Source organism: Macaca fascicularis, chromosome 17 (genome assembly GCF_037993035.2).
Source record: "Macaca fascicularis isolate 582-1 chromosome 17, T2T-MFA8v1.1".
NCBI classification, from domain to species: Eukaryota; Metazoa; Chordata; class Mammalia; order Primates; family Cercopithecidae; genus Macaca; species Macaca fascicularis.
The window spans coordinates 86,435,301-86,458,480 of NC_088391.1; the positions used below are offsets into that span (position 1 = coordinate 86,435,301).

At 41.0% G+C, this 23,180-nt stretch overlaps 1 protein-coding gene and 1 long non-coding RNA gene across 5 annotated transcripts in view; one reads left to right on the forward strand and one right to left on the reverse strand.

The window, feature by feature from the left end:
* Positions 1-23,180, forward strand: part of CLDN10 (claudin 10) — a 206,593-nt gene that overhangs the window by 62,282 nt on the left and 121,131 nt on the right. Inside the window, exon 1 of one of the 4 annotated variants that reach the window (XM_045377244.3) lies at positions 2,915-3,000. The exons of the other annotated variants lie outside the window; for them this stretch is intronic. Coding sequence (XP_045233179.2) covers positions 2,994-3,000 — 7 coding nt within the window. The 5' untranslated portion in view covers positions 2,915-2,993. Of the gene's footprint in view, positions 1-2,914; positions 3,001-23,180 lie in introns of those variants that run through there. 4 annotated transcript variants of the gene reach the window in all.
* Positions 1-23,180, reverse strand: part of LOC135968128 (uncharacterized) — a 36,920-nt gene that overhangs the window by 2,293 nt on the left and 11,447 nt on the right. The window lies entirely within an intron of this gene.

The following is a 23,180-nucleotide window of genomic DNA, read 5'->3' on the forward strand; positions in this document are numbered from 1 at the left end:
TGAACATTTTTCTTTAAAATAAAAATACAACAAAAAGAGAAACAATCCAAGATGATTTTAAAAAGCAAACCAAGGGAAAATGTTTATAGTCTATTAATTTCTAGATATAATAAAATTAAAACACAGATTCTTGGCTAACAGATCCTAGGAGCTTTCAGAGTTACGTATCAGGCTTTTCCTGAGAGGCAATCTGAAGGTCAGTGTGTCACCTGAGGAAGGCACCTCCTTGAGCTCCCTGGCAGCCCTCATCTCCCAGCATGACTATCCTGCCTTCTCACTACTGTTTCATTGAATCCTCCTGGGATCCACAACGCAAAACTCCAGATCCTCATTCCTTTAGATCGTCCTCCGGCAGCATCACAGTAGGAAACATTCCAAAGAGAATTTCAGTTTCCAGTGCAACTACATACACAGTATGTCTATGGGCAAAATATTCTTTTTCTTTTTCCTTTTTTTGAGACACGGATTGCTCTGTTGCCCAGGCTGGAGTACAGTGGTGCCATCACGGCTCAGTACAGCCTCGACCTCCTGGGCTCAAGTAATCCTCCCACCTCAGCCTCCCGAGTAGCTGGGACTACAGGCACATGCCACCACACCTGGCTGATTTTTGTATTTTTAGTAGAGATGGGGTTTCGCCATGTTGGCCAGGCTGGTCTCAAACTCCTGGCCTCAAGTGATCCACCCATCTCAGCCTCTGAAAATGCTGGGATTACAAGCATGAGCCATCATGCCCGGCCTATTCTTCTCCTTTATAATTTTTAAATTGTGATAAAATTAAAATATGCACAACATAAACTTTACCACATTGACCACTTTTGAGTGTATAGCTCAATAGTGTTAAGTACGTTTACACTGTTGCACAAGCAATTTCCAGAACTTTTTTATCTTGCAAAACTGAAACTCTCAATCCATTAAAGAACTCATTTCTGCCTCTGCCACTCCCGGGCAACCATCGTTCTATTTTCTGTCTCTATGAATTTGATGACTCTTGATACCTCATATAAGTGGAATCATATAGAAATTGTCCTTTTGTGACTGGCTTTTCAATTGGCATAATGTCTTCAAGTTTCATCCATGTTGTAGCATGAGTCAGAACTTCCTTGCTTTTTAAGGCTGAGTAACATTCTATTGTATGGATAGACCACATCTTGTTTATCCATTAATCTGTCCATGCCAGGAATACGTTTTAAGAAGTCCACGAAAATGCATGGAGTTGTGTTTAAAAGGGTTTTATAAATCATGATTGGCAGCAATTATTAAACACCCTTCTCTGATTAGCCAGCATTGAAAATAGACAGGACTGGCCAGGCGCGGTGGCTTACGTCTGTAATCCTAGCAATTTGAAAGGCTGAGGCAGGTGAATCACCTGAGGTCAGGAGTTCTAGACTACCCTGGCCAACCTGGTGAAACCCCGTCTCTACTAAAAATACAAAAACTAGCTGGGCGTGGTGGCAAGCACCTGTAATTGCAGCTACTTGGGAGGCTGAAGCCGGAGAATCACTTGAACCCGGGAGGCAGAGGTTGCAGTGAGCCGAGATCATGCCACTGCACGCCAGCCTGGTTGACAAGAGTGAAACTCCATCTCAAAAAAAAGAAAAGAAAATAGACAGGACTAAGTGATTTGGATCTGCATGCTGACAGGCAGATAGACAGGCGCTGGGGTAGACTGAGTAATCCAGCCCTGACCAGCCCTATTGCCAGTGGAGGTGGAGGGTTCCCAGGAAGGCCTGAGAGTCTGGGAGGGAAACTGCCTAAGGGGGCAATCAATGGAATCAGCAGCGGGAGCCCCAACACTGACTCAGGCACTGACAAAGCAAGCCTGACACGTTGGGAAGGGATTTAGCACTAGAAAAAAGTTCCTTTATATCAAGGGTGTCCGATCTTTTGGCTTCTCTGGTCCACATTGGAAGAATTGTCTTGGGCCACACAGAAAATACACTAACACTAATGATAACTGATGAGCACAAAGAAAAATAAATCGCAAGAAAATTTCATAATGTTTTAATAAAGTTTACGAATTTGTGTTAAGCCTCATTCAAAGCTGTTCTTGGCCCACAGGCAGCCCGTAGGCCAACGGCTGTACAAGCTTGCTCTATACTAAATGTTCTCACCCACCAACCATTCATGTAGTCCACAAATACTTACTGACTGCCTGCCACGTGCCAGGCACTGTTCTAAAATTGGATTATATATCCTTAAATAAAGCCCAAAAGCTCCCCATTCTCCTAGAGTCTACATTCAATAGAATGTAACATCTAACAGATAATGCAGAAGCTAAACAGATAAATAAGGCTGAGAGATGTGAGGTCAGTAAAACAGCATGATGCAAGTGAGTGAGGCGGGGTCTGCATAAGAATGGGAAGTTAGGGAAAGCATCTCTGAAGTACCTATGTGGCCCGAGACCTCAATGGCTCAAAGGGGTTAGTCGCCATGCCATGATCCAGGAAGGAGAGTGCATCTGGCAGAGGGAATAGCAAATGCCAAGAGTGAGCCTCAAATGGGAGCCGACTTGCTACATTTGAGGCCAGTGTTGGAGTAGAGTAAGGGTGGAGTGGGAGGATGGGAGAGGCCAGTTTATGCACAGCTTGTAACTGAGTACAGAAGGATGTTTCAGGAATGTGTGGAGGAAGGTAAGGGAGGAGGTCTCTGGCAAGTGGAGGAAGGATGCACAGAAAGAAGCTCTGCTTGCTGAGGAACAAGAAGCAATTGCTGTGAGTGAGGTCTGGCATGAGTGATGATCAGTGAATGACAAAGCTGGAGAGGTGGGTTGGGGCAAGCCTTTGAGGCACCAATAAGAAGCTAAGGAAGGGATTTAAACTTTATCCAGCTAACCACCAGAAACCATTAAAGGTTTTTAATTAGAGAAGTGACCTCATTTTCGTTTTAAAAATAAACTTGTTGCTGGGATGGATTTGAATGGAAGAGTGACACCATTCTCCTGGGAAACCAAGAAAACTGAACTGAGCAAAAGGAGTAGAAGAAGCAGAGAAGACATGGCATGTAAGGGATACCTTGAGGGCAGATTATTTTGGTCTTTAAAAATATATTTTTTTAATTCTTAGTTTTTCTTTCTTTCTTTTCTTTCTTTTTTTATTTTTTCTTTACAGAGTCTCACTCTGTCACCCAGGCTGGAGTGTAGTGGCATGATCTCAGCCACTGCAACCTCCATCTCCTGGGTTCAAACGATTGTCCTGCCTCAGCCTCCCAAGTACCTGGGATTACAGGTACATGCCACCACGCCTGGCTAATTTTTGTATTTTTAGTGGAGACAGGGGTTCACCATGTGGGTCAGGCTGGTCTCAAACTTCTGACCTCAACCGATCCACCCGCCTTGGCCTCCCGAAGTGCTGGGATTACAGGTGTGAGCCACCACATCCAGCCCATTTTTTTGTTTTTAGAGATAGGGATCTCACTGTTTCAGGATGGACTGCAGTGGTGTAGTCGTAGCTCACTGCAGCTTTGACCTCCTGGGTGCAAGTGACCTTTCTGCCTCAGCCTCTAGCTGGGACTAGAGGTGTGTGCCACCATGCCCAACTTTTCTTGGTCTTATTGTAAACTGACCTTTTTATCATGAAATGACTCTCATCATTTTTAGTAATTCTTCTTGTCTTGATGTCTTCATTGTCTGAAGTCAATACAGCTACTCCAGCCTTCTTGTGATTAGTGTTTGCATGGATATCTTTTTCCATATTTCTACTTTTAACTTGTCTGTTTCTTTATATTGAAAGTGCATTTTTTATAAACAGCATATAATTGGGTCTTGCCTATTTTTATCTTTTTAAAAAATCTAGTTTAATAATCTCTGCCTTTGTTTGAAATGTTTGGTGGTCCATTTACATTTTATGTAATCACTGATATGGTTGGGTTCAAGTCTGCATCCTGCTGGTGAGGGGTTTCTATTTGTTCTAGCTGCTTTTCGCTCTTCTTTTCTATCTTCTCTGTTAATTGAATAATTGTTAATATTTCATTCTATCTCCTTTATTGATCTTTTAGCTATACTTCTTGGCATTTTAAAATAGTTGTTCTAGGGATTACAATGTATACCCTTAACTTATCAGGGTCTACTTTGAATTCATATAATCTAACATAAGAATTTTACAATAGTTGTGTTTCATTTATAACCACCACCACTGTCCCCCCCAACCCAATCCTTTAAGCTATAGTATTTTACTTCTGCACATGTTAAAAAGGATAGATTCACTTGGAAACTTGTTAGATTTTAAAGGTGAGAAAAAAGAAGTTTAGCTCCACTCCCAGGTTCCTGACTTGGGCATATAGTCTACAGTTCATCTAGAAAAGAAATCACCTGTCTGGGAGTGCAAATGAGATCATAATTGCAGTAATACCTCAAATCTTGATTTTTTTGTCTTCCCACCTGCTTAATTACAGGAAGTCTGGCTTTACTTGTGATTTCCCACCTCTCAAATGTCTGGGAAGCCCTAGGGAGTGGCTATACAAAACTGTGAATCAGCCTAGTCACTCCTTCTCTAGAAAGTTTTCCCCGCTTCAACTGTTGCCAGCAGGTTTATGGTGAGGAGCAGCTTGGGAGCATGTTTTTTGTTGTTGTTGTGTTGTGTTTTGTTTTGTTTGTTTTTTGAGGCAGAGTCTCACTCTGTCAGCCAAGCTAGAGTGCAGTAGCAGGTGCCCGCCACCACACCCAGTTAATTCTTGTATGTTTTAGTAGCAATGGGGTTTCACCATGTTGGCCAGGCTGGTCTTGAACGCCTGACCTCAAGAGATCCGCCTGCCTCGGCCTCCCAAAGTGCTGGGACTATAGGCATGAGCCACTCTGCCCAACTGGGAGCATGTTCTAAGTGAGAGAGATGTGCAGTCTCTCGATGCATTATGCTCACTCAGTAAAAGAGGTCTTCAGCAAAGATGTCCTGTTTCTGGAGCATCTGTCTCTTCTGATGGACATATTTGTATGAATGAATGAAAGGGATGGGAGTAAAACTCAGTCTTAACAGGTTCCCAGTGCCCACCCAAGCATACCATCCTCTAACTGTTGGTTCGCTCTATCTTGTGGGAGGGTTAAATTTGCTCAAATGCTTCCTGTGTAGGGTGAAGAGAAATGGATTCACAGATGGAGTCTGTCTTGGGCCTATATTTTGGATATTTGCCCATTGGAGATATTTAATATATAGATAAATATTTTGATCTCAAGACAGAAGCCAGAGGTGAATATGTAGATTTTCACAGAGCTGATAATATTAATAAAAGCCACAAGAGTGAATGTGTTTACCAAAGGAGAAAATGTAAAGAAAAAAACATTAGAGGGTCAAATGCTAAACCATGGAAAGTGGCTAATATTGAGGATTAAGAAGTATTGAAAAAAATACAGGTACAATATTCAAAAGAATGCATTTTTGAATAAAACCAAAGGGAAGGATGTTGTATCAAGGGCTGTCCATAGGTTCCTCAAAAAATTAAAAATAGAACTACCATATGATCTAGAAATTCCACTTCTGGTTAAATACTCAAAAGAATGGAAAGCAAGGTCTCAAAGAGATATTTGTACACCCATGTTTATAGCAGCACTGTTTACAAAACCCGAAACATGGAAGAAACCCGAGTGTCCATGGATGGATGAATGGATAAGCAAAATGTGGTATATACTTACGATGGAATATTATTCAGCCTTATAAAGGATGGAAGTTCTGACTCAAGCTACAACATACATGAATCTTAAGGGCATTATGCTAAATGAAATAAACCAATCACAAAAAAAATGCTGTATAATTCTACTAATATAAGGCACTTAGTCAAAATTATAGTGACACAAAGTAAAATGGTGGTTGCTAGGGGAAAGAGGGAGGCAGAAATGGTGGGCTGTTGTTAACGGTACAGAGTTTCAGTTTTGCGAATTGAAAAGAGTTCTGGAGACTGGTTGCACAACAATGTGAATATACTTAACACTACTGAACTGTACACTTAAAAGTTGTTAAAATAGTAAATTTTATGTTACATGTATTTTATCAGAACTTTAAATATTGACATAAAAATGAGTAGTCATGGGTACTACATGGAATTACAGGAAAATGCACACCTTAAGATATTTCTTGGATTTGGACATTGAAAAGAGTTTGAAGTAGAGATTGTCAATAAAGCGAGCCAAGCAAGCAAATATCATTACTGAAGAAGTATGACAATTAAATCAGAAAGAGGACTACAGTGAGGTGAATAGTGTAAGTTATGGAAGACGATATATGGGCATATTTATGGACAGGAAAACAGGAATATTCTCTTCTGTCTGCCTACATTTTTTACTTCTGCAAGAAACACTAAGTCCTCTGCAAGAAACAATCACATTTACTAAAATATGAGATGACATTTACATATTCTTATTTTTTTATTTTATTTATTTATTTATTTTGAGATAGAATCTCACTCTGTCACCCAGGCTGGAGTGCAGTGACCCGATCTCAGCTCACTGCAACCTCTGCCTCCCGGGTTCAAGTGATTCTCCTGCCTCAGCCTCCTGAGTAGCTGGGATTACAGGCGCCTGCCACCATGCCCAGCTAATTTTCGTATTTTTAGTAGAGATGGGGTTTCACTATGTTGGTCAGACTGGTCTAGAACTCCTGACCTCAGGTGATCTGCCTGCCTTGGCCTCCTAAAGTGCTGGGATTACAGGCATGAGCCACCACGCCCAGCAATTTTTAAATATTTTTTAAAATTTTTATTTTTCCTTTCTATAGGGATAAGATCTCACTATGTTGCCCAGGATGGTCTCAAACTCCTGAGCTCAAGTGAGCCTCCCACCTCAGCCTCCCAAAGTGCTGGGATTATGGCTTGAGCCATCACAGTGGCCAGTTTTGCATATTTTTTAAAAGCATCCATTTTGGTTATCTGCATAAAATCACTGTTGATTATTACATTGAAAATTCTCACTAATTTGAAGAAGTAGAAGGAGACGTCAGATTAAAGGTGGTGACATTTACTTTGAGTTTTAACCCTACTCTTCCCCCAACTCAAGAACATTTATCTGTTGAAGGTAGAAGAAAATTAGGGTAATAGCCAAAATTCACAAATGGATTAAAGGAATATTTTTTGCCAGTAGAGAAACTTGGGTATTTTCAAAGGCAAACACATGTTTCTGTATTCACTCTTAATTTCCATGAAAAGGTGTGTTCCTTGGGATAATTCTAACACTATGTTGAGACTGCAAACCCATGTGATAGGATGGTATCGGGTTCTGAGGGTCCACAGGGAGAAAACAAGGAATTTCCTAACTAAAAATATAAAATCAGATCTTCTGGTTCTCTCTCTGGAAATTTAGCAGAACCCACTCATTTTTAAAGGCAGGTATTATTGTAGCCCCATTGTTTTCCCATTGCTCAAATGCAGAGAGCCACATTCCAGGGATGTCTTACAATGGGCACGAGGGGACTTAAGGTTGTTGGCTGACTCACTTTCTTTAGTGCGCAGCTGTGAGCTCTCATTCATATAAGTACTATGGTCTTTGGAAGTTGATTTTGGTTTCAGCCCAGGCCAAGTCCCTTTGTGGCTCATCTGAAGGATATTTTTGGCTCCAAGGTGGTTGTTGGCAGACAGTGAAGCAAATACAACTCAAAGCTCTCACCGCTGTCGGATCACTGCCATAACAGGTAAAATGGAACTAAGGAGACAGTGGGCAAAGCAGATGTTTACAAAGTGAGGACTAATGCTTGAATAAACATAAAATAGACACATTTGTAATTTGGCTTGTGCCAAGACCCTTTCCCTTCTTTCTTTTTCTTTTTTGAGATGGAGTCTTGCTCTGTTGTCCAGGCTGGAGTGCAATGGTGCAATCTCGGCTTACCGCAACCTCTGCCTCTCAGGTTCAAGTGATTCTCTTGCCTCAGCCTCCTGAGTAGCTGGGATTACAGGTGCCTGCCACCATGCCCAGCTAATTTTTGTATTTTTAGTAGAGATGGGGTTTCACCATGTTGGCCAGGCTGATGTCGAACTCCTGACCTCGTGATCCGCCCGCCTCGGCCTCCCAAAGTGCTGGGATTACAGGCGTGAGCCACCGTGCCCGGCCGGACCTATGCACTTTAACAGGAAATTGGCTGGGGGTCAGGTCTGACATCGAGGAAAATTGAGCAGAATGAGATCACCCCTGAGGTTCCTTAATTCAGAGGCGAGTGGCAGCAGTACTTGCAGGTGGTGCCAGAATTCATTAAAGAATTGTTTTGGATCTGCTCCAATGAACAGAGAAACAAATGACTGGTGACATAGCAAAGCAACAATAATTTTAGCTTCATAAAGATGTTAGGTGTCGGACCAAATATAAGCAGACTTTTAACATCTTAAGTCAGCACTCATATAGTAAGAGCACTAAGCAACTCTGCTTTTCCTGACGATTCCAGTCCCTTCTGGACTCATCTCTCTCCCATGAATTTGTGGGTGACTCACTCGCTCTTCTTGATGGTCATTGGTGGTTTCCTGCCACCATCCGCTTTGTCTCTACCTCCGACTCCTTACTTGTTTCTTCTGGCCCACTCCCAGAGATCTCCTTTCTCTTCCTCTCACACAGCTGCCACCATAGCTCCCTGACTGTAAAATGCACAGCTTCCAGATGTGCTGGTGGGTAGGATGCGCATGGGGGGCTGATTTGTAGCATTCGTCGTTTTCTGTGGTGTAAATACTCCCACCTTGGCTGATTCTAAACTACCAAAACTACCAACGTGTTGTCATTCACTTCCCCAAATTGGCAACGGGAAAGCTCTCTTGAGCTTTTACAAGCAGGTTCCAGTACACCACGGCTTCTGAGCCTGAGATGAGTCACATTTAATGTGGTGGTGTTCCTTCCCCTTCCCCAGAGGGAAACCCTGGGATGATATGGAGAGTCTGGCTTCTAGTGAAGAACATTTGACGAGGGAGAAAATCTAGACATTGCTGCCTTTGAGTTTTGCTTAGGCCAGTCTTACACTTCTCCCTCTTTCCACATGGTCACCATCTTCCCACCTAAAGAGCACTCACCTCCTTTGAGAAGCCTGTGCTTGTCCTGACCCCTCTGAGCACACTTTAATGTTTATGAATTCATTCCTTCCTTTGACAGTTCCAGAAGATCTTTGTATTTTGCACAAGGACTCTGGTTCTTTGTGCTAGCGTCAAATTAGAGACTGTTTGTTTTCTGTTTTCCCAGGTTAATGGTAAATGTTTCAAGGGTCAAGATCTTATCTTTACATAGAATTGATTTTTGAACATTTATTTATTAAGCCTTTGCTCATTTGTCTTACCATAATCTTTTCTATATCCTCGTTTGAATTGTTTTTATGGCTTAAGTGTGTGTGTGTGTGTGTGTGTGTGTGTGTGTATTATATATATATAATTATATAAAATATGTATATTCTCTTTTTATACTGTGAAAACTATTCTTCTAAGCACATAAAATGTCTTTTCACAATAAAGATATCTTTTAATATTGATAATTCATAAATTATATTGCTAGGAAATTAAGTGAAAATTTGTTGGAGTAGGTCTCCAATGAACCAGTAAATCTCCAATAAACAAGTTGGAAACTTACTCCATTACTGACTACCTTGCTATGTGAGACAAGTTATTCAGGCCTCAGTCCTCCAAGTATAAACCAAAGGCACTAAGAAAGTTTTCAGGGTGTTGGAAACACTCTGTCAGCCAAAAAAATGTAAAGCACCTGAAGTCTAATAGAAAAGTACTCTATGAATATGACGTATTTGTCAGGCATAAGAATTTTCTGGGCCGGGCGCAGTGGCTCACGCCTGTAATCCCAGCACTTTGGGAGGCCGAGGCGGGCGGATCACAAGGTCAGGAGATCAAGACCACGGTGAAACCCCGTCTCTACTAAAAATACAAAAAAATTAGCCGGGCGCGGTGGCGGGCGCCTGTAGTCCCAGCTACTCGGGAGGCTGAGGCAGGAGAATGGCGTGAACCCGGGAGGCGGAGCTTGCAGTGAGCCGAGATCGCGCCACTGCACTCCAGCCTGGGCGACAAAGCGAGACTCCGTCTCAAAAAAAAAAAAAAAAAAAAAAAAAAGAATTTTCTAGAAAATAAAATATTTCATAACAGGGATCATTTTTTAAAGCTCAAGAATTATTGGAACATCTACAGAATTAGGATTTGACAACCAGTTTTTCAAGAACTTGGTCCAATTTTTTCATACATCTGAAAGTCAGTCAGCTGTAAGAACTGAAAATAGCAAGAAGTAAAGTGACATACTGTAAACACAGATTAGTATCATTTTATCCAAGCCATTGTGGGATTTTCTTTAGGTGAAAAAGCAAAACCTATGATAGAATGGCAGAGAACAAAAAAAAAAGGAAAAAGAAAAAAAATCCTAAATCCTTGTTCTGTTAATAAACAAATATAGGTTTGGAAGTCCTAAAACAGGGAGGACTTCCAGACCTATGTTTATTAACAGAACAAGTGTTGAGAACTTGAGCGATGTGAAGAAAACGGGTTTCGCACAGAAGCGTTTCTTTGTGAAAGAGTTTTCTGCAGTAGGCAGAGGTGAGAGAAGGAAGAGGGGAGGGAGCTTCTCCTGTGGTGTTTCAGACCCAGGCCAATGATACAAGTAGAAAAAGTCATCTTAGACAAAGATTCTCTCTCCTTTTTTTTTTTTTTTTCTGTTTTGTTTTTTGTTTGTTTGTTTTCTGTTTGTATGTCTGTTTTTGATGTTAATATGAGCAATGTGTTTGACCAACAAGGCTAGGACCAATGATATAACTAGGAAAAGTCATCTTAGATAAAGATTCCCTCTCCTTTTTTGTTGTTTTTTGTTTGTTTTAGGTTTGTGTATCTGTTTTCGATGTAAATGTGAGCAATGTGTTTGGCCAACAAGTCTAGGAAGGGAGAGATGGGAGAATAGGGGGATAGCGAGGGTTTTAACTTCTCTTGAGGGAGATGATTTCACCCAAGGACTGTATCTTAGTTTGTGCCACACAGGATGCTGTCCTGGGAATTTCCCAGGGGCCTAGAGCAGTATCAGCTGCAGCCCTGTGCCACGTCCCCCAGTCACCCGGTACTGTCTCCTCTCTGCCACCTCCACCACACTGGCTGTCCTTTCAAGCAGGCTAGAGCACTGCACTTGTGTGTCTGGGCTTAGGGCCCTATAGGCTTCCTTAAGAAAATAGACTGAACCTGATTGCAGAAACATCAGCTTTTCACCCACAGAAAGTGCCAGGCGTTTTGATTTTTGTTTTCACCAATACCTGGTACACAGTAAGAGTTTTATTTTATCTTTATTTATTTATTTGGAGACAGGGTCTCACTCTGTTGCCCAGGCTGGAGTCCAGTGACACAGTCTTGACTCACTGCAGCCTCAACCTCCTGGGCACAAGTGATTCTCCCACCTCAGCCTCCTGAGTAGCTGGGGCCACAGGAGCACGCCACCATGGCCAGCTAATTTTTAAGTTTTTTGTAGAGCACAGAATCTCACTATATTGCTACCCAGGTTGGTCTTGAACTCCTGGGCTTAAACAATCCTCCCTTTCCACCTCCCAAAGTGCTAGGATTACAGGCATGAGCCACCATGCCCAGTCCAATAAATGTTTTATTAGCTTGAATTTGGAACTTTCCTACCATTGTAGAATGGCCCTTAGGATCCATAGTCAAGAGCATTATTTATTACTTACTATTTACATACCCCTCTGGCAGGCACTGTGCAGGGCAGGAGGCACTGTGATGAAGAAGAAATTTTACAGTTTAGGTAACAAGGGACAGAATGTGTTCTATGCTGAAAATAAACTTGTTTTCCAATTAACATAATGACTAAAAATCATTTCACTAGACGGTTTCAAACTATAAATTCCTTCCACGTCATATTGTATGACACCCCTCTAACAAACCCTTCCAGCCCTTTCTTCTTTCACACCCTTCTTACTCAACATCCTCTCTCCCTCTTGGCTTCTGGGTGTTAAAAGCAGTAAAATAGAGCTTTTTCCCTGAAATAAAAAATTATTTTTTTAAAACTTAGGAAAACTAAGAAAATGAAAACACTGTAAAAGGGAAGACTCATGTGTACAGAATGAGCTCTTATTCATTCATAAATACATATTGGATATATACTACATTGACAAGCATTGGACTATGGTTGAGATAGACCTTTTTTCATGGAATTTACATGGTAATCTCTGTCAATAAGCTTTAGAGATAAACACAAAAACAAGTGTAGAAACAAGTATATAATCTGACAGCTTTTCATGGGTGCCTTAAAGGAAATAAGCAGTGCTGCGTGATAGAGAATCATGCAGTGAAGAGCTGGAGCCAGCTTGCATCAGCTCTCAAGAACTGATTGTTATGCTTCAGAACTCTTCCAGCCTATTACCAGGCACGGTGGCTCATGCCTATAATCCCAGAAATTTAGGAGGCCAAGGCAGAAGGATAGCTTAAGCTCAGGAATTCGAGACCTGCCTGAGCAACACAGAGAAACCTCATCTTTACAAAAAATCAAAAAATTGGCCCGGCATGGTGGTGCATGCCTGTAATCCCAGCTACTTTTGGAGGCTGAGGCAGGAGGATGGCTTGAGCCCAGGAGGTGGAGGTTACAATGATCTGTGATGACACCACTGCACTCCAACCTGGGTGACAGAGCGAGACCCTGTCTCAAAAAAGAAAAAAAAGAAAGAAAAAATCTTCCAGCCTATTGACTTCAGACTGATAGCTAGAAATTAGCTGTGGTAGGAGAATTTACACCACAGAAATAAGCAAGCACTAACAATCAGGGATTCCTCCACCTACTCCACCCACCCCACCTGCAAAAGCCAGTTGCTAAATGTTTACCAGCACACAACCAATAATGGGGAGGTAGAGGAATTGCGCTACGTTTTATGTAGAGGGTGGGTGACGCCCTGTCTATGGAGAGAATATTTAAACAGACCTCAAGGTCTGAGAAGACAGGAGTAAAAGTGTTTCAGACTAAAGGATCCCTAAGTGCAAAGGCATTAAGGCAGGTAGCCTCAAGGGTCTTCTAGCACTTGTCAGCAGGTGAGAGTAGCTGGTGATGGGGATGAAAGCCAGATGAGGCCTGGATCAGGGAACATGGGGCTTTGTAGGTCAAGGTCATGCATTTAGGTGTTTAGTTAAGAGAAATGGAAAGCCCTTTAAGGGGTTGAAGCAGGTAAGGGTGTGTGCGACATGACTTGCTTCATAAGTTAAGAGGCTCACTCTGGTTACCGAGTAGGAGATGAATTTTAAGGTGACAAGGGCAAGCATGGAAGCCATTGCAGTATCTCAGTTGTGAGAGGATGTACCACAGACTTGCATGGAGATGGTACTGAAGATGGTAAAGAGGAGACAGATTTGAGATATACTGTGGAAGGTGAACTTGCAGGAGACTTGGCTGCAACTTGCAATCATTACGAGATGAGGTCTTGTTACATTGACCAACCTGGAGTACAGTGACTATTCACAGACATGATCATAGCGTACTATAGCCTTGAACTCCTGGGCTCAAGCAATCCTCCTATCTTAGCTTCCTGAGGAGCTGGGACTGGAGGCACTCACCCACTGCACCTGGCTAATTACTTTTTGTTTTGTTTTGTTTTGTTTTTTGAGACAGAGTCTCATTCTCTCACCAACGCTGGAGTGCAGTGGTACGATCTCAGCTCACTGCAACCTGCACCTCCTGGGTTCAAGCAATTCTCATGCCTCAGGCTCCTGATCAGTTGAAATTACAGGCGTGTACCACCATGCCCGGCTAATTTTTTGTATTTTTAGTAGAGACGGGGTTTTGCCATGTTGGCCAGGCTGGTCTTGAACTCTTGACGTCAAATGATCTGCCTGCGTTGGCCTTAATTACTATTACTTTTAAGACAGAAAGATGTTACACTCAAGAACAGAACGGACTGTCTTTTGTGGCATGAATGTGAGTCTTTCCTACAGGTCCTTCTCCACTGTGTGAAGTGAGGCTCTGAGTCAGGGGCCCTAACCAAGAGAAACTGTGGTCACTGAAAAGTCTTGGATTCATCTCAGAGCTCACCTTCTCTCTGTCCCATCACACAGCTAGCTACCTCTTGATTAGATCCTTGGGGGAGGTGGCTGACATAGTTCCAGCTTGGTTTGCTTGATGATGGCTTATAGAACATGAGCCCAGAGGAAGGACATTGACTGGCTTGGGAACAGAGAGTTTCTTTCTAGTGCTCTGCTGACCTTCTGCCTACTTGGCTCCAAACTGACAGGCAGGTGGATCACGTGAGGTCAGCAGTCTGAGACCAGCCTGGCCAACATGATGAAACCCCATCTGTACTAAAAATACAAAAATGAGCCGGGTGTGATGGAGGGTGCCTGTAATCCCAGCTACTCGGGAGGCTGAGGCAGGAGAATCGATTGAACCCGGGAGGCGGAGGTTGCAGTGAGCTGAGATTACACCACTGCACTCCAGCCTGGGTGACAGAGCAAGACTCTGTCTCCAAGAAAAAAAGAAAAACAAAAGATCTCCTTTATAATTTCAAAATTATATGTGCTAAAATATTTAAATAAATAATTGCTATGAATACAAATGCATACCAACGAAACAGTAGGAAAGAACTCCAGCTTCACAGTAATAGAATATTTCTCATCTATATTGAGAGTCCAGTAGCCCAGATGTTTATATAGTATCATGACATTATATCCTACACCTTCAGGCAGATTAAACAGTATTATAAAACATAAGAAACAGCATTTAAGTCCAACTCTTTGAGAATTTTGAAGCTCATAGCTTCAGGCAGAATGGATCCACAGAGACCAAGCAGCAGATTAAGGTTTGTATTGACTGCAGGATTTGGATTCAGACTAAAAGACAACTTCAAATAAATAGCTGTGTTTTGAGAGCACATTGCTTTGTGAATGCTTTCAAGCTTTTTCTGTTTTAACTTCCTCTGAAATCCAAGAGGATAATGTTTTTACCAAAAATATTTACCAGGAAATGGGAAATTTAAATGATCCCCAAAGAAAACCAGCTTTTAAAAACCCTTAAAGCCCTATTATTAGGCAAACAAAGATTATACAGAGATCCTGCTCCTGCTGCCAGTCTCAAGGACTTCTTCAGGGCAGCAGTGAAACCTGTCAGGCAGCTATGGAAAAGGCTTTGGATCTCTGTGTGTGCACAGAAGGGCATGGAGGGGAATTCTCATCTTCTTAAGATCTTCATCCTTAATATAAGTTTCTGAATTATTTGCTCTATAAACCAAAACTTTGATCAGAATTTATGCGGGAGGGGATAGTGTCTCCTACAGCCAGACATACGAGATGATCTGATAACCATGGGCAATATTTACCCATACAGACCATTGTGATGAAGCCATTCTCTAAGTTAATAGATTATCTCCTTCCTTCCTTCCTTCCTTCCTTCCTTCCTTCCTTCCTTCCTTCCTTCCTTCCTTCCTTCCTTCCTTCCTCCCTCCCTCCCTCCCTCCCTCCCTCCCTCCGTCCCTTCCTCCCTCCCTCCTTCCCTCCCTCCCTTCCTTCCTCCCTTCCTTCCTTCCTTCCTTCCTCTCTCCCTCCCTCCCTTCCTCCCTCCTTTTCTCCCTTTTTTCTTTCTCTCTCCCTTTCTCATTCTCTTTCCTACCCTGTCCTCCTCCCTCCCTCCCTCTCTTCCTTTCTCTTCCTTTCTCTCCCTTTTTCTCCCTTCCTCCCTTCTTTCCATCTCTTTCTGTTTTTTCATTCTTAATTTTTTTCTCTTTCCTAACTTCCTTCCCTCTCTCCTTCCTTCTTTCTTCCTGACTTCCATGGCCATTTACTGAGCCCTTGCTTAGGAGCTGGCCATACAGACAAATGAGTCACAGCCATTGCCCTTGGGGAGCTCTTCCCACAGACAAAAAATGGGAATGTGTTGGGGTAGACACCCACCGAATCTAGGGATCCGGTGGTGGGAGAAGGGTGCAATCCAGGAAGAAAAGTTGATGTTTGAATTGAATATTAAAAGCTAAACAAGCTGGGCACGGTGGCTCATGCCTGTAACTCTAGTACTTTGGGAGGCCAAGGCAGGTGGATCACCTGAGCCCTGGAGTTTCAGACCAGCCTGGTCAACATGGTGAAACCCCGTCTTTACTAAAGATACAAAAATTAGCCGTGTGTGATGGGTGCCTGTAATCCCAGCTATTCCTGGACGCTGAAGCAGAAGAATTGCTTGAACCCGGGAGGCAGAGGTTGCAGTGAGCCGAGATCACATCACTGCACTCCAGCCTGTGCGATAGAGCGAGACTCCATCTCAAAAAAAAAAAAAAAAAAAAAAAAAAAAGCTAAACAGAAATTGTCAGTGAGACAAGAAGAGAATGATTGGTCTAGGCAGAAACTAAAATATGTCCTATTTTTTTCTGGTTGAATTATAAATAGGAATGATATTAACAGCTGTGCTTATCTCTTCCAGGAAGAGAATGGCCATTAGAATCTTTAGCTTGAGCATTTAGATAATATGAACACATCAAATATTAAAAACAGCATTTTTAAGGCTTTCCTTACTTTCTGTTTCCAAAAAGGTTTTTAAAGCAACTTATAAAAATGTAAGTAATATAAAAGGAAACATGAATAGATGAGAACAGAAATTAAAAAGAAAATCACATTAAGAAAATGAAATAAAGCTTACTGACTGCATGCCATAGGTCATTCACAGTTAAGGGAGGTGGTGAGCAGATATGGTTCAAGCCTCCTTCACACCATGTGGGACAGAGTCATGGTATCCATAAAATAAAATGTGGCCACAATTTCTCCCACAGATATTCCAAAATGGACTGTAGTGGAGTCTGCTGTTTTTGCTGCCCAGTGTCCATCTACTCTACACTGATTACGAAACACTTTTGCTCTGAAGTCATCCTCTCCCCACCCACAATATCTATTCGTAGTGTGGATTTAGCTCCACTCCCACACCAAGGGTTGAGTATGTGGCTCAGATAGGACCATTCAAGGCATTGCATTCCCCTGGTCCACAGAGGTTGGTTCAGAGATGCATACGTGAGAGAACCAGAGCTAATCAGACCACCTGGACCTCTGTAAAAGAGATTCTGAACTTGCACCAGGGGAGAACCTGGAGAACCTGAATCCTAGAGCTGCTGCCGCTATTTAGAGACCTCAAGAGCAAGGCTTACCTGAGAATGGGGTGAAGACAAAGAGAGAAGGAGTGAGGACATCTAAATCCTACTGCTATCATTTGAGCATGGATCAGGTAGTCCTTGAAACTTACCCAGACTTTTCAATTCCATGAGCCAACCACTTCTGATTTTGCTTTCACCAGTTGGTGTTGGGTTTTTTTGGTCCTTCACTCATATAATGACATTGTGTGATGGAGCAGAAAATACTCTCAATGAGATCATTACAGTAGACACAAAAGCAAGTTTTGTAGAATTCTCTTGTGCCATCCCTCAAAGCAGGTCAATTGCGGTTGTAAAATGCCAAAGCAGGGTAAAGTCAATTCCAAAGGGAACTAAGACAATGTAGTCCCAGATGATGAAGCTGTCTTGAGTCAAGGATATAGATACACTTCATATTCTTCAGAAAATTCTCAATGATGACTGTATCTTGACATCACACTTTATAACATGCAGGGAGAATTTTCTGACAAGACTCTGAAGCGTAGATACTCTGTGTTACCAATTGAGAGACTGAGGTTAGGCACAGTTGCTCATGTCTGTAATCCCAGCACTTTGGAAGGCCAAGGCAGGTGGATCACCTGAGGTCAGGAGTTTGAGACCAGCCTGGCCAATATGGTGAAACCCCATCTACTAAAAATGCAAAAATTAGCCAAGCATGGTGGTGGGATAATCCCAGCTGCTCGGGAGGCTAGGCAGGAGAATCACTTGAACCCAGGAGGCAGAGGTTGCAGTGAGCTGAGATCACACCATTCCACTCCGGCCTAGGCAACAAGAGCAAAACTCTGCCTCAAAAAAAAAAAAAAAAAAAAAGAAAGGAAATTGAGCATATGAGGATATGTTTGATAATCAAGGAATAGTTCATTTTAAAAGTTAGGACATATTCCTAAAGCCAGCCTTTCAGGGTTCAAATTCTTTTTCTTCCATTTTATAGTGATTAAGAAGTCTGGAGCAAGCAACTTAACATTTCTTGGCTTTGATTTTTTCACCTGAAAAATGGTGATAATAACATTACCTGCCACAGCGTTGTGAGGATAGAATGAGCAAACGTGTGTAAAGTGATTAGAAGCATGCCTAGCACATAATTACTACTCAATGTTTAGTCGCCATTCTTTTTTATTATCATGTCCTCACAGAGAATCTTTATAGGCAGGGCCAAGATGTTACTCAAACAGTTTTGGGTCCACTTCAAGAAACCTGGAAAAATTGATGATCTAAGTCGCAAAGTTCTGTTATAGATCATATCCACAATTATTTACATGAGAACATTTGCAAAACCTGGATTTACCAATTGCAATCATTAAGAAAAAAAATCTATACATAAAAATGTCTAATTTTAGGCCGGGTGTGGTGGTTCATGCCTGTAATCCCAGCACTTTGGGAGGCGGAGGAAGGTGGATTGCTTGAGGTCAGGAGTTTGAGACGAGCCTGGCCAACATGGTGAAACCCCATCTCTACTAAAAATACAAAAAAGTTTTTTTTTTTTTTTTTTTGGGGGGTATGGTGGTGGCGCATGCCTGTAATTCCAGCTATTCAGGAGGCTGAAACACAAAAATTGCTTGAACCCGGGAAATGGAGGTTGCAGTGAGCCAAAATTGCACCACTGCACTCCAGCCTGAGTGACAGAGTGAGACTGTCTCAAAAAAAAAAAAAAGAAGTCTAATTTTAGAAAGCTCAACTTCCTGATGACTGCTCTAAGACAGAGTGGCTGCAACATGGACCCTAGGTAACTCAATGATGTGATCAGAGCTATAGAATATTGGCTGATAATTATTTTGGTCACAAAATTATTTTGGTTTAGAGTGTGATCTTGTGTCATCTTTCTGACTATAATTAAATAACTGAATCAATTGTTGAGGCCTCTATGAGTACGTGACAGGCATCGGTAGAGCCATGTGACCTTGAGTAAATTGCTTAATCTCCCTGCACCTCAGTGTCCTGTAGGAGAGCTGTCCTGGGGTATCAAAGAGCACAACACACATCAGGTCCTTAGTGTAGTGTCAGGCACATCATACAAGTTCATTAGAGCTTAGTGTATTAGTTCAGAATTGAATTTACTTGCAGATATAGAAAACACAGGTAACAGTGGCTTAAATATCCGGGCTTTTTCTGTCACCAAACAAGAAGTATGAAGGTTGGTGACCCTGAGCTGGTCCGGAGACCTAAAGAAGCAGATGGATGCAAGGTCTCTGTGACTCTCCGGGCCTTTCTTTCATGTCTGGTCAAAAGGGCTGCTGCCACCATTGCATCCATGCTTCCTGCTTTAGGCAGGAACATACAAATCTGAGGTCTGTTCGTTTTAAAAGAAAATTGGACAGAATTGATATGGAAGTGTTTGCTACAGTTAGCTAGAAGTTACATGGCAGTTGATCAACCTAGATCTTCATAGTAGCCCTGGAGGTAGGAATGGGAGGTACTCTTTCTATTTTACAGATGTGGAAACTGAGGCCAGAGAGGTGAAGAAATTTTCACAGTGCCATACAAGTAGTCAGTAAGTGGCAGACACAAATTTGTAACTTAGTCCTTGTTCAAGCTGTTAGTTTCTAACTCTTAACAGCGCACCAAGCTGCCACGGGGAAAGTCTTTGTTGGAGGCTCAAGGATGAGTTTTAAGACAACAAATAAAAAGGTTAATGGAAGTCAATATCACTAAATCTAAATTTAAATAATGTGCTCTAACATACTAGGAGCATTTCTGGGCCTAGATAAAGAGGAAAGCGAGAGGAAAGTTTAACAACATAAGAAGTAAATGAGATTCAGACATGAAAATCATCCATGGAAATCATCTATGAAAAGTGTATGAAAATCCAAAGTGCAAAGAAGGAGTTGCTCATACAATCACAATTTTCTGTTTTTCTTTACAATGTTTAGGTAATATAGTGTGTGTGTGTGTGTGTGTGTGTGCATTCGCCCAGGCGCACGTGTGCATGTGTTTGTGTTCGCTCAGATGAACATGTGTATGCACGTACTCTAGTGAGTGCATTCACATGCATGATAATAGACCCCACCATATTAACCCCAACCCTAAACCTAATCAGAACTAATAACAGATTAATCTTTCTGGGTTATTAATAAAGCCTTTCAGTCTATGTAGATTGATTTTGTGCAAAATTTCCATATTAAAATACGTTTCTTTTTCATGTACATATACATTTGATATGATTTAAGACATTCTGCATAGAGATCTCAAATATTTATTTTAAAATTTATTTCTAGTTATTCACTATTTTTAGATGGAAAAAAGTTCCCGTTTATTTATTTATTTATTTAGAGATGGAGTTTCACTCTTGTTGCCCAGGCTGGAGTGCAATGGCGCAATCTTGGCACACTGCAACCTCTGCCTCCTGGGTTCAAGTGATCCTCCTGCCTCAGCCTCCCAAGTAGCTGGGATTACAGGCGCCTGCTACCACGCCCTGCTAATTTTGTATTTTTAGTAGAGATGAGATTTCACCATGTTGGTCAGACTGGTCTCAAACTCCTGACCTCAGGTGATCCACCTACCTCAGCCTCCCAAAGTGCTGGGATTACCAGTGTGAGCTACAGCGCCCAGCCAAGTTCATGTTTTAAATTGTTTGGATGCGGCCGGGCGTGGTGGCTCACACCTGTAACCCCAGCACATTGATAGGCTGAGGCGGGCGCATTACGAGGTCAGGAGACCGAGACCATCCTCACCAACATAGTGAACCCCGTCTCTACTAAAAATACTAAAATTAGCTGGGCGTAGTGGCACGCGCCTGTAGTCCCAGCTAGTTAGGAGGCTGAGGCAGGAGAATCATTTAAACCTGGGAGGCGGAGATTGCAGTGAGCTGAGATGGCACCACTGCACTCCAGCCTGGGTGACAGAGCGAGACTCCATCTCAAAAAAAAAAAAAAAAAAAAAAAAAAAGTGGATGGATGCATCTACATTGAAATTCAATGAATTTTTATGTGTTGACTTTGGATCTAGCAAACTTGCTAAACTAATATTAATACTAATAATTTATCAGTAGATTCTCTTGGATTTTCTATACCTACAATCATATATAATTTGTGAGTTTCAATAATTTCATTTCTTCCTTCCCAATTCTTACACCATTTGTTTCTTTTTCTTGCCTACAACACTGGCTAGGCCACGGTACAATTTGAAAAGAAGTGACAATAGTAGGCATCCTTGTTTTGTTCCTGATTTCAAAAGAAAAATTTCAATGTTTTATCAATAAGTATAAGGTTTGCTTTGGGGATGTGTATCTATCTTTCATCAGATTCATAGAGTTCCTCTCTATCCTTCTTTAATAAGATTTTTATAAATCATGAGTGGGAGTCAAATTTTATTCAATGTTTTTTTGTCATCTATTGGGATGGTCATATTATTTCTCTCTTTTAATCTGTTACTGTCATGAATTCATTGGTTGATTTCTAATATTAAACTAAACTTTGCAATGTCAACTAAACCCAGCCTGATATCGCAGTGAGCCGAGATCGCCACTGTACTCCAGCCTGGGCCACAGAACAAGACTCTGCCTCAAAACAACAAAAAAAAGACTGATGTTATTTCTTCTTTAAATATTTGGTAGTTCTTACCAGTAAACCCATCTGGACCTAGAGGTTTTGTTTTGTTTTGTTTTAATGGAAAAGATTTAAATTGCCTCTCTCAGTTATGAATTGTTAGAGGACTATTTCATTTTTCTATTTCTTCTTGTGTTCGTTTTGGTGTATTGTAATTTGAGGAATAAATTTGTCCATTTTTTTCTAAATTTTTAAATTTATTGTCCATAAGTAATTCATGAATCTTGTTTCTTTCTTTAATGACTGCAGGATCTATACTGATACTTCCTTTTTCTTTTATGATACCATTTGTTTGTGCTGCTTCTTTTCTTTTTCTTTTTTTACTCAGTCTCACCAGAAGTTTATCAGTCAATGTCTTCAAAGAGACAACTTTTAGCTTTCTTGATGTTCTCTGTTTCCTGTTTCATGAAGGCTTGCTTTACTATTTCTTTGGTTTTAATTTGCTATTCTTTTTCTGTTTATTTGAGATCATGCTTGGGTGATGAATTCTTATTCTTCTCTTTTAAAATAAACATTTTATGGTTATAAATTTCCTGTAAATACTGCTTCACTTGCATTCCACGAGTTTTAATGTCTTGTATTTTTATTATCATGCAGCATAAAATTTATTCTAAATTTTATAATTTCTTTTTTGACAACTGATTTTTATAACTGTTTTCAAATAGGTAAGATTTTTCTATTACATTTTTCTCATAAATGTCTAGCTTGATTTTATTGTAGTCAGAAAACATACTCTGATTCTAACTCATTGAAATTTATTGAGATTTGTTTTTGTGACCTAGCATACAAAGTAAATGTTCCATGGGTGCTTAATTAAAACTGTGATTCTTGGGTGAAGTATAGTCATCCGGAAGGTAAAGTTTGCTGGTAGTGTTTCTCAAGCCTCATATATCCTTACTGAGTTTTTAGATTGCACACTAAAGCCCCCCATTATGGTTGTAGATTTTTCTGTCTCCTCTAGTACTTAGGTCAATTTCACCTTATTTTTTTGAGGCAATTTTGTTAAGTATATACTAATTTAGAATTTTTATATATTACTAATGAACTGGGTTTTTAAAAATCATTATAAATGACTCTCTTTAACTGTGTGATGATGTTTTTTGCCCTAAGTAGTTTGTCTAATATTAATAGACATCAGTCTTATTTTAGGTAGCATTCACATTATACATCTTTTTCATTTTTTATCTATCAACTTTTCTGTATCTTCATGTTTTTGTTTTGTCTCCTGGGTTTTTTTATTTTTTATCCAGCCTGAAAATCTTTGACTTTAGTTCTTTGCCCTTAGGAACATTTAGTTCATTGACATCTAATATATTTATGACAATAATTTGTATTTAAGTTTACTATGTTTTCGCCCTCTTTTTGTCCCATACATTTTATACTCCTTTTTCACTCCTTTCTTTCCTTCTTTTGTATTCATTTGCTTATTAGTCTATCTTTTTTTGTTGTTAATTTAGAATTTATACTCTTTTTTTTTTTTTTTTTTTTTTTTTTTTTTTGAGACGGAGTCTCGCTCTGTCGCCCAGGCTGGAGTGCAGTGGCCGGAGCTCAGCTCACTGCAAGCTCCGCTTCCTGGGTTTACGCCATTCTCCTGCCTCAGCCTCCCGAG